This window comes from Microtus oregoni, unplaced genomic scaffold (assembly GCF_018167655.1).
Source record: "Microtus oregoni isolate MIOR12 unplaced genomic scaffold, Mior012 000029F_ref0000214, whole genome shotgun sequence".
Taxonomy (NCBI): domain Eukaryota; kingdom Metazoa; phylum Chordata; class Mammalia; order Rodentia; family Cricetidae; genus Microtus; species Microtus oregoni.
In genome coordinates this window covers 11,061,553-11,072,953 of record NW_024543088.1, presented here as the reverse complement: position 1 = coordinate 11,072,953, position 11,401 = coordinate 11,061,553, and the positions used below count along the sequence as shown (strand labels likewise).

The window sequence follows — 11,401 nt, the reverse complement described above, 5'->3', positions numbered from 1 at the left end:
AGGCACACAGACACCATAGAGCTCGGCTTTCCCGTAGCAGCTGCTGCCGCTGCCGCTGCCTCTCCCGCCTCAGCCTCTCGGCCGGCGCACACACACACGTTCAGATTTGCGCGCTGTTTCAATCCTCGGTGACGTGTCCCAGGAGCCGACCAATGGCGCGCGGGCTCTGGTCAGGACAATGGGAGGGAACGGGCCAATGAGCGAGCCCCGTGAGTTGGCGGTAGCCAATAGGAGGCGCGCTGGCTGGAGAGTAATGTTACAGATCGGAGAGAGTGAGGAGGCTGCGTCTGGCTCCCGCTCTCACAGCCATTGCAGTACATTGAGCTCCATAGAGACAGCGCCGGGGCAAGCGAGAGCCGGACGGGCACTGGGCGACTCTGTGCCTCGCGGACGGTGAGTGCGGGACGGCGAGCGGCGGCGAGAGCGCCTCGGGCAGCCTCGTCGCCCGCACGGCGGCTGGATCCCCGCGGCCCGGAGCCGGCGGGTCAGGCTCCACACAAAGGCAAATGAGGGGGGACCGTGGGGGGAACTGCGCACGGAGCGAGGCTCCGCCGGGCGCCGCGAACGCTGCCCCGCGCCGAGCCTTCCCGCGGGCCTCAGGCGGCCGCCACTTCCCACCCGTGGTGGCGTCCGTGCTTCACTGGCGCAAAAAAAAAATTTTTTTTTAAATTTTTTTTTGTTTCAGATTTTTTTGTAAAATATTTTTTTTAAAAAAAAAAAACGTGTTCGCGGCCCCCGGGGCCGAACGTTCCGGGCAGGCAGGCGGGCGGCGTGCGCGGAGCGGGCAGCGGCGGCGCTTCCCGGCTGCATGGGCGGCCGCGGCGGGGAACGCGGGGCGGCGGGCGGGGCGCCGCTGCGGGCGAGGACGAGGGCGGCGCGGGTGGGCCGGGGGCAGCCGTGCGGGGCGGCTCGGGCCGGGCGCGGCGGCGGGCGAGCGGGCGGCAGGGGGGGAAGCGGCGCCGCTGCGCTTGCTGGAACATGGCTGACTCGGCCCGGCGCTGCTGGCTGGAGAGAAAACAAGGCGGGCGTGCGGGCGGGGGAAGCTGGGCGCAGCAGTTCTGAGGCAACTTTTTTTTTATTCTCCCCCCCTCTTCTCGCTCGCTCTCTCCCCTCTCTCTCGCTCCTCACAGCCCCGCGTTCTCCGTGCGGGGGCGGCGGGGCGCGCGGAGGGAGACGGCGCGGGGGCCGCGGGGGGGAGGGGAGCCGCGCGCCCCCGCCCCTCCCCCGCCGCCATGGCGAGTGCGCCAGCGCCCCGCCCGCCGCGCGCCTCAGTCTCCTCACACACACACGCACACACACAGACACACACATACACGCGCGCGCACACAAAGGGAAGGAGCCATATTCGCGCTCGCCCTCGCGGCGGCGGCGGCGCAGGCGGGGAAGACGCGCAGCGGCCATTCCGTGCGCCGGCCCTGGCGGCCGCGGGCGGAGCCAGCCCCCATTTCGAGCGGGGCTTCTCCCTGCGCCGCGGCCGACAAAATGGGGGCGGCGGCGCGAGCCTGCGGCCTTCCGGGCGCACGTGGCGGCCCTCAGCCTCGGGCCAAGTTCCGAGGGAGGGGGAGGCCTCCCGCGCGCGCCGGGGCTCCCCAACTTTCCACGGGCTCGGTTTTGAAAAAAAAAAACACCAAAAAAAAAAGCCAAGCAACCCAGACACCCCCGTGGCAGCGAGAGGGGGGTGGCGGCAGGAGTGGCTTTTGTCCCTCATCCTTGTTTACTCGGAGAAACTTCAGACCGGACGTGTTTAGTCAGAGCAGAAACGCATCTCGGGGCCAAAGCGATAGGAAACGGCGGCCTCTCCCGGCCCCGTCCGAGCGCCGTCTCCGCCCTCCCGAGCAAAGTTTGATGCGAATCCGGGGTGTTCTGAGAGCGGGGTAAACTTGGCCTGCGCGAGGGGCTCTTATTGTTGTGGTTTGGGTTTTTGCCCCCCTTGGGCTTTGCTAGGCCTGTAATTCTCTAAGGTCTACAGACCGTTCCTTGGACGCTGCAGAATTCACTCATGGACAGGGTGCGTTTTCTTTTTGAGACGTTTGGGTTTTGTTGGCTTAAAATTTTTTTTTTTTTTTTTAGTTTTAAAAATGGTTTTGATAACCGGTTGGGCAGTCATTCTGACACAGATAGCGAATGCTTGAGTATCTGCCCACACGTTGTGATCAGACTTGGGGACCGTTTTGTTTGTGTTTTTTTTCCCTGTGTCCTGTCTTTTCATTCTGTGGCTTAGCCACTTCTAGGAATTGGTTAGCGTTTGCAATGCTCTGTCTGCTTTTCATGGGAGATTGTCGTCACCGCTGGGTTAAATAACACCAACTTTGGTTTGTCTTGCCACCCCGAGTAGTTTGCAGCTTGTCAATTTCATAATGTCGTTACTAACACCAAATGCTTTCTTTTAGAAAATCAACTAAACATGGGCAAAGGAGATCCTAAGAAGCCGAGAGGCAAAATGTCCTCGTATGCATTCTTTGTGCAAACCTGCCGGGAGGAACACAAGAAGAAGCACCCGGATGCTTCTGTCAACTTCTCAGAGTTCTCCAAGAAGTGCTCAGAAAGGTGGAAGGTAAGAAGGATTTAGACACTGACAGCCAGTTCTTTCAAATTAGGACGGAGGACTGCTGCTGCCTGTGGTCATAGTGTGTGACTATTAAATATTTATGTGTTAAGCTTACAATTAACTTTTCTAGACCATGTCTGCTAAAGAAAAGGGGAAATTTGAAGACATGGCCAAGGCTGACAAGGCTCGTTATGAAAGAGAAATGAAAACCTACATCCCCCCCAAAGGGGAGACCAAAAAGAAGTTCAAGGACCCCAATGCACCCAAGAGGCCTCCGTAAGTACAGCTTTATTTTGAGGAGTTTCATGGTAGGTATAAATTACCCACCTTGAGTGTCCGCTGTTTGGTTTCTTGGCTGAGAATGGCTCAGGTTATGTACTTAAGTTGTCAAAATTGTAACTCATTCTGGATAAAAATATTAGCCAGGGCATCTGAATTAAAATACTTGACTCCTTTGCACAGGATACCACTTACTGTGATTTTTTTTTTGTCCCTTTTTTATCATTAGAAATTACTTAACTAATTCATCAGAACATGAGAGTAGTAAGTGCTTATATTGCAAAACAGTAAAAATTTGACAGCGTTTGGTTTTAAAATCCTAAAATTTAATTTCTGGTTTTAGTTCGGCCTTCTTCTTGTTCTGTTCTGAGTATCGCCCCAAAATCAAAGGAGAACACCCTGGCTTATCCATTGGTGATGTTGCAAAGAAACTGGGAGAGATGTGGAACAACACTGCTGCAGATGACAAGCAGCCCTATGAAAAGAAGGCTGCCAAGCTGAAGGAGAAGTACGAAAAGGTAAAGAGCAAGAATGAAAAGGAATGCCAGATGTTGGGTGATTGTACTTGATAACTTGTCTTAATTTCCTGTTTGCAGATCCATTTTTCAAACAGGAAGGACCAATACATTGTTAAAATTGCATATAATGTAACTTGAGCTGATGCTATATGTTTAAGATGTTTTAATTTTACTTCTTACTATCTCCAACTTTTGGGAGAAATTTGGTAGTTAATTTTGGAGAGGAAGATTTTTAAATGGGTAGGTAGGCATACAGTATAAAAATAGGTTATGCAAAGTAACTGTAAATGACTGTAGTCTATACACAAGTATGTTATGTTCACTTTGAATTTTTAAAAAAGGTAGTTAGATTTCAAGACTGCCAAAGTAATTATAAATAGGATGAAGAAAGGTTGTGATTTTTATGCCTAAATTGAAATGCTTAAAAACTTAAAACTATTTTTTTTTAAGTTATTCTGAAAATAATCCACTTCTGGATGTTAATGTAACTGCAGAGTTACATCCTATCACACACCCCCGTTGTCTACTATGAATTAGGGTCTGACTGGACCTGTGGAATGCTGTTTTGTGTTCAGAAGGTGGCAGTATTACCCTTTGATCGGTCTTCTAGTTCTCATAAACTGGAATTACCATGAGGTGCGAGTGAGACACAACAATACAAATAGTAGGCTGCCACCTCGTGACTTGTGGCTTGCTAATTGTTTATTTTTAATTATTTGGGAAGGTGCCGTGGGCCTACTTGTGGTTTTTAGAGACTGAGGTTTTGTCATGTTTCGTTATTTATTTTGTCTTCTGTTTTCTCGTTTTGTTTCGGAAGGATATTGCTGCTTACAGAGCTAAAGGAAAACCCGATGCAGCGAAAAAGGGGGTGGTCAAGGCGGAAAAGAGCAAGAAAAAGAAGGAAGAGGAAGATGATGAGGAAGACGAAGAGGATGAAGAGGAGGAGGAAGAAGAGGAAGATGAAGATGAGGAAGAAGATGATGATGATGAATAAGTTGGTTCTAGCGCAGTTTTTTTTTCTTGTCTATAAAGCATTTAACCCCCCTGTACACAACTCACTCCTTTTAAAGAAAAAAATTGAAATGTAAGGCTGTGTAAGATTTGTTTTTAAACTGTACAGTGTCTTTTTTTGTATAGTTAACACACTACCGAATGTGTCTTTAGATAGCCCTGTCCTAGTGGTATTTTCAATAGCCACTAACCTTGCCTGGTACAGTCTGGGGGTTGTAAATTGGCATGGAAATTTAAAGCAGGTTCTTGTTGGTGCACAGCACAAATTAGTTATATATGGGGACGGTAGTTTTTTTTTTTGTTCGTTTTTTTTTTTTTTTTCATCTTCAGTTGTCTCTGATGCAGCTTATACGAAGATAATTGTTGTTCTGTTAACTGAATACCACTCTGTAATTGCAAAAAAAATTGCAGCTGTTTTGTTGACATTCTGAATGCTTCTAAGTAAATACAATTTTTTTTATTAGTATTGTTGTCCTTTTCATAGGTCTGAAAATTCTCTTCTCAAGGGGAAGCTAGTCTTTTGCTTTTGCCCATTTTGGGTCACACGAATTATTGCAGTGTTTCTTTTCATATAGTTAGCTGGAAGAAGAGCTTTTATTTACACACCCTGCATATTGTGATGGGGGTAACATTTTCGTCCATAGTTAATTCCAAAATTGTGATCAGTCAGTTAAGAGATAGTACATAACCCACGTGCAAAGCTGAGAGTGATCAGTTCTATTACACCGTAGGATTATTAGGATCAAACAGTCTGAAAGTCTGTCCTTGAAGGACGAATAGAAAAGTATGTTCTAATCCTTACATGAGGACTCTTCTTAGCTTCCATTACTATGTAATGGCAGTTACATTCTGCAGTTCCCCTATTAAAGACCTGAGAATGTATCCCCAAAAGCGTGAGCTTAAAATACAAGACTGCCATATAAGACTCTGTTGACATTAGCCCTAGTGAAGGCTATGATGAAAACTGGCTATAATGCCTTTGCCCATCTATCTAAATACAGGATTGCTCAGGAAACTTGACTGTTTAAAAGTATTTTTAATTAGTTGAGCCAGCTTTTCTTAAAATTATGCCACATTTAAAATTAAAGTAAGGGTATATTTTCCTATATTGTGATTTATCCCTTTATTAAATCGGAGACAAAAGACCATAAACTGCGTATTAGTACCAGTTGTCCAATCCATTTGGTATTTCTTTATAAAACCCAAACTCATTAGTCATGTTTAATCTGCTTAGCAGTTTAGGGAACAATTCGGCAATTTTGTGGTTTTTTGAGATTATCATTCTCTTAAAGTGCCAGTGTTTTAAAATAGCGTTCTTGTAATTTTACGCGCTTTTGTGATGGAGTGCTGTTTGTTATATAATTTTTACTTGGGTTCTTTACATTTGCGTTTGTTAATGTAATTTGAGGAGGAATACTGAACATGAGTCCTGGATGATACTAATAAACTAATAATTGCAGAGGTTTTAAATATTAGTTAAATGACTTTCACTTAAAAACTTTAAGCTTTTTGTCACATTGTTTATGACAGTGCCTAGTAGTTAGGCTTTTTTTCATTAGAAACACAGGCTGGTGCCAAGATGGCAGTGGGTAAAGCGCTTGCCGTCAGACACAGGAAAGGGAACCAGCTTTCGGCAGGTTCTCACCACTTACCTGCACTCAATAAGTTTAAAATGATAAATAGGCTAAAGGACTGGAAAAAACAGGTTTATGTCAAACATCCCATATATATGGATAAAAAATGAGTGTAATCTTTCAAAATACTGAGTTAAGATTAGTTTAAAGTTGCTGAAAAGTGGGGTTGGTTTCAAAGATCACACATCCGTTCTCTAACCCAAGGTGTGGACTGGAGCAGGCTGTAGAGATCTTGATGACCAACTTAGGAACAAGTAACTGACTTAGATGGGAGTGTGCTGTTGCTTTAGAGCCACCATTGTGGACATCTGTTGTTAGTAAGGATCCTTTTAAAAGCGAACTCTGCCTCAAGGAAACTTCTTTGTAACTTTAGTGGGTGTGTCGTGACAGCTACCCTTTTAAAGATGTTAAGAATGGGAACAGTTTGCCTTGCTTAACCAGCTTCAGATCTTAACATCAGGAAATAGAATAAAAAACTCTTAAATTTGAGAATGAGTTCTGCTCAGTGTCCAAGCAATATCCCCTGGAACTGTGTGTTTGGCTCTTAAATTTTAAGCTGATGAAAGTGAGTGGAGATTACTTAAATAATACAGTATAAAACTTTGTAAACAGTTTTGGAAAGATACAGGAATTACTTTCAAGCTTGAGATGGTTACAACACAATTAGACTTAAAGACTAAAATTTACAGGTTTTGGTAGTTGTGTTTAAAGAAGTGGTCTTGTAGCCCAGGTGTGCCTGGGGCTCACTGTATAGCAGAAGATTGCATCCTGCCTCTGCTTCCCAAGTGCTGGGATTACTGATGCGTTCACCACACATGGTGGGTTTTCTGTGATTTAAAAATGATATTTGTCACTGTTACTGATCATCTTAAATTTGATCCCCATAACTCCTCCTGCAGGTCGTTGATCCTCAGGTGTGTGCCTTGATGTTCATGCGAGCACACAGAATAAGTGCAAGAGAACCACTGGCACACTAAATTTCACTTCCTAGCTTCTGGGTTGTAGAATTTGGCTGATCTCAAACAGTTCAGCTTCTCAACTACTGGAAAGTATGCTCCATTTAGGGTGAGATTTGGGCTGGGCACAGTGGAGCATACCTTTAATGCTAGCACTGGGAGGCAGAGGCAGAGGATCTTTGAATTTGAGGCCAGCCAGGTCTGCACATAGAGTTCCAGGACTATCAGTGCTACGCAGAAGCTCCCTACTTCTACCACCATTCCCACCCCAAAAACTTATTTGGGAAGAGGGACTGCTGCTTATACTACAGGGGCCAAAGGCATGTGATGAAGAGGACAGTGTTCTTTAGACCGCAGCCATTCAATTTAACAGTTTCCTTGGTACTTAAGGAATCAAGCGTATCTCAGAATGCTATAGTGAGTGTACTGAACCACACAGCAGAAGAAATAGCAGTCTGGCTTGCAGAATGTGGCCAAGCCCAAATCTAGGTCTGCCTGAGACAACATACCTGACAAGAACCTCATAGCATTTTGTCCCAGGTCAAGCACAAGTCAGTATTAGCATTATTGCAAGCTGCACACATCACAGCTTAGTCTGAACCATAAGTGAACCATTGCCCAGTAATTAAGTTCATAAATAAGGGGCTGTAACAAGTTTCTTAAGCTTGTTTTCCTGTTTACATCAATTTCTATGATACTTGAAACCTCTTAATATGTGGTAAGAGACAAAACAGTTCAGATAGCCATGTAATCAAAGCAGTGAGGTGCGTCGTTTACATATTCTTAAGTAAAGCAGTGCTAACAATTTTGGGAAATTCCCTGGGGTTCAGCCAAGTTACTTCCTTGGGTAAAGAGGCAGAATGTTGCTGTGCTCTAGTAATGCAGTTTCAGGATAGCACTGGCACAGGAATGCCAACCATACACAACACTGCACCACACTTAAACACTGCCAAGGAGAGATCGTCCATTCAGCATGGTCACTGAGTTGACCCTGAATAGTGGAGTTTACTGAACAGCAACGGAAAAGCAGCACAGCAGTGGAGTAGCCACCTCCGTGATGGCGGGCTTGGTGTGCAGGAACTGGAGTCCAGGCCTAGAGCAGCAGGGAGGGCTTGGGACTATAACAGAAGGTGCGTGCATAGATACGTGCTATTTCCAGTGCCAAAAGAAAAATCGGAAAGCCATAGAATACGTTTCAAAATTTTTATTATTATGTTGTTGTTGTTGTTGTTGTGTTTTGTTTTTCCAGACAGGGTTTCTCTGTGTAACAGCCTCAACTGGAACTAGCGCAGTAGACCAGGCTGGCCTTGAACTCACAGAGATCCACCCACCTTTCCCTCCCAAGTGCTGGGATTAAAGGTGTGTGCCACCACAACCAGCTTTTTTCTTCTTTCTTTTTATTTTAAAACACTTTTGTTTTGAGATAGGGTTTCACTGTGTCGACCAGGCTGGCTTCAGAGATCCTCATACTTCTGCCTTTCCGGTGCTGAGATTAAAGGTGTGCATCACCATGCCTATTTAAAACATTTTGTGTGTATGGGTGCTTTGCCTGCATGCATGTATGTACCACATACACTCAGTGTCCGTCAAAACCAGAAGAGGACATCAGATCTGGAGCTGAAATTACCTGTGATTGTGAGCTGCTATGTGGGTGCTGGGAACTGAAATTGGGTACTGTGAAGGAATCGTAACAACTGGACTGGTTCAGCCCATTTATGTTTTGTTTATTCGTTTGTTTGAGACAGGGTCCTGTGTAGCCCAAGCTGACTTTGAACTCACTGCAGCTAAAGGTAATTCTGAACTGTTTCTGCCCTGACTTGGTTTTCTCTTTAGTTGTATAATTAGATATGTAATGGAACTGGAGGGATGGCTCAGCCATTAAGAACTGGCTGCTCTTCCAGAGGACTGGTGTTATATTCCCAGCATCTGTAAGAACCACCCACAACTGTAATTCCAGTTCCGGGGGATCTGATGCCCTCCTAGCCTTCACAGGCACCAGGCAGGAATGTGGTACACAGACTTACATGTAGGTAAAACACTCATATGCATAAAATTTTAAATTTTTTTTGTTTTGTTTTGTTTTTTTGTTTTTTGAGACAGGGTTTCTCAGGGGGTGACAGTATTAGGAGGTGTGGCCTTGTGGGAGTAAGGTGGGCTAGTGGAGGAACCTGGGTGACACAGGACGAACTGAAGCATGTCACTGTGGAGGCAGGCTTTGAGGTCTTCAAGCTTCCTTAAGTGTGACAGTTTACTTCCTGCTGCCTCTGAGTCATGATGTAAGACATTCAGCTATTTCTCCAGCACCGTGTCTCACTGCATGCAACCATGCTTTCCCCATGATGGACTGAACCTCTGAAACTGTAAGCAAGCCCCCTCAATTAAATGTTTTCTTCATAACCGTGGAGGCCGGGAGGTGGTGGCACATGCCTTTAATCCCATCACTTGGGATGCAGAGGCAGGCGGATCTCTGTGAATTCGAGGCCAACCTGGTCTACAAGAGCTAGTTCCAGGACAGGCTCCAAAGTTGGTATCTCCATCCAGCAATCCAGCAATAAAACCCTAACTAAGACACTCTGTGTAACTCTAGCTGTCCTGGAACTCGGTCTGTAGACCAGGCTGGCCTTGAACTCAGATCTGCCTGCCTCTGCTACCCAAATGCTGGGACTAAAGGTATGTGCCACCAGCACCTAGAATTTTTTTTTTAAAATTAAAATAATCAGATATACAAATGACCTCCCATAGTGTAATACTTCATTTCCTTCACGGCGGATACCCACTGTCTGCCACCTTCTGATGTTTCTGACAGTATTTCAGGCATTTGTACAAGTTCAGGATAAATGCCTCAAAGTAGAATTGCTGAGTCAAAGGATGCTTGGATTTAACACTTTGGCAGATATCGATTAATTGCCCCCAAAAGGTGTGCTTACACTAAGAAACATTTTAACAAGGACTTTATAACAAATCGAGATTTTTTTTTTTACTTGTTATTCTTTGACTCCATTACAAAAATAAACAATTTTTATTTTGTTGTTTGGTTTTTGTTTTGTTTTTTTTTAAAAGATAGGGTCTTGTCAGGCCAGGCGGTCACACACGCCTTTAATCCTAGCACTCAGGAAGCAGAGGTAGGCAGATCTCTGTGAGTTCAAAACAGCCTGGTCTACAGAGCAAGTTCCAGGACAGGCTCCAAAGCTACAGAGAAACCCTGTCTCGAAAACCAACAACAACAACAAAAGGATAGGGTCGGGCTATCCAGCGTTCCATGGCATATAGGCAGATCAGAGGTCGTTTTGTGGGAGTCAGTTCTCTCTTTTTATGGTGTGAGTCCTGGGGATCGAACTCTGGCCTTGGCTTTGCAGCACGTACCTTTACTCACTGAGCCAGCTTATTGGCTCAATGTCCTCTTTTTTTTTTTTAGTTTTTCCGAGACAGGGTTTCTCTGTAGCTTTGGAGCCTGTCCTGGCACTAGCTCTTGTAGACCAGGCTGGCCTCAAACTCACAGAGATCCACCCGCCTCTGCCTCCTGAGTGCTGAGATTAAAGACGTGCGCCACCACCGCCCGGCCTCAATGTCCTCTTTTAAAAGTAGCCGAAACATGAAGTTAGAGCACACAAAGACTAGTTATGTACTGTGTCCAGAGAGGTTGGAAGAGCAAGGCCTTGGAGCAGTGCTCTCAACCTTCCTAACACCGCTACCCTTTAAAACAGCCCCTCGGATCGTGGTGACCCCAACCATAAAACCATTTCCATTGCTTCTTCATAAGTGTGTCGCTACTGTTGTGAGTCGTAACGTAAATATTTTTAGAGCTAGACGTTTGCCAAAGGGGTCTCGAGCCCCGCTTGAGAGCAGCTGCCCTGGAGGTTTCTTAGAGCAGTCGCTGCTGTTGTCCGTCCATCCCGTCTGTTTCCCACCGGGCCTGGCGCTGCCTATGGACTCGCCTGCGTGAGGTTTGGCTAAGGGAACAGTCTAGGCAGTGAGAGCTCAGAGGCAGACTAGATAGCCTCTTTCCACAAAAGGGAAGAACATCCCTGCACTGGAGGCCATCGACGCCAGGGCACGGCACAGCGCAGCCTTAGTCTCAGGCCGTAGCATGTCAGAGGCAAAGAGGCTGGAGTGTATCTGGAGCCCAAACCTGTACCATTTTACACAGTAGACAGTGGCCCGTGGACACTCACAGACAACTCCTGCAGTATCAACCTAGCGGTGCCTGTCTCGCGTTCATGAAACATGGAAGCCCCCTCCCGTCCCTTCCCCTCTAGGCTTCTTCCTTACCCTCACTGCCTGAACTCTCTCCTCCCGATGTGTGGGTACAGCAAGCGCTTGGGTATGCTGCTGCAGCAGAACCTTCCAGAAGATTATGGAAGGGAGAATGGCCATACTACAAAAAACTTCTGCAAAGCTTGCCAGGCAGAGTGGTACATGCCTCTAGTCCCAGCACTCAGGAGGCAGAGTTTGAGG

At 46.4% G+C, this 11,401-nt stretch overlaps 1 protein-coding gene across 3 annotated transcripts; it reads left to right on the top strand.

Moving 5' to 3' along the window:
- The first annotated feature begins 241 nt into the window (after window positions 1–241).
- Hmgb1 (high mobility group box 1) lies at window positions 242–5,826 on the top strand. Of its 3 annotated transcripts, none has more exons than XM_041678229.1 (5): window positions 242–393; window positions 2,391–2,554; window positions 2,679–2,824; window positions 3,171–3,345; window positions 4,163–5,826. In XM_041678229.1, the coding sequence occupies exons 2-5, from the start codon at window positions 2,405–2,407 to the stop codon at window positions 4,337–4,339; spliced, it is 648 nt and encodes a 215-aa protein (XP_041534163.1). In that variant the 5' UTR covers window positions 242–393; window positions 2,391–2,404; the 3' UTR covers window positions 4,340–5,826. The 3 variants fall into 3 exon arrangements, with proteins under 3 accessions (XP_041534163.1, XP_041534164.1, XP_041534165.1); XM_041678230.1 differs by lacking the exon at window positions 242–393 and adding an exon at window positions 486–502; XM_041678231.1 differs by lacking the exon at window positions 242–393 and adding an exon at window positions 1,858–1,874.
- Window positions 5,827–11,401: the final 5,575 nt, after the last annotated feature.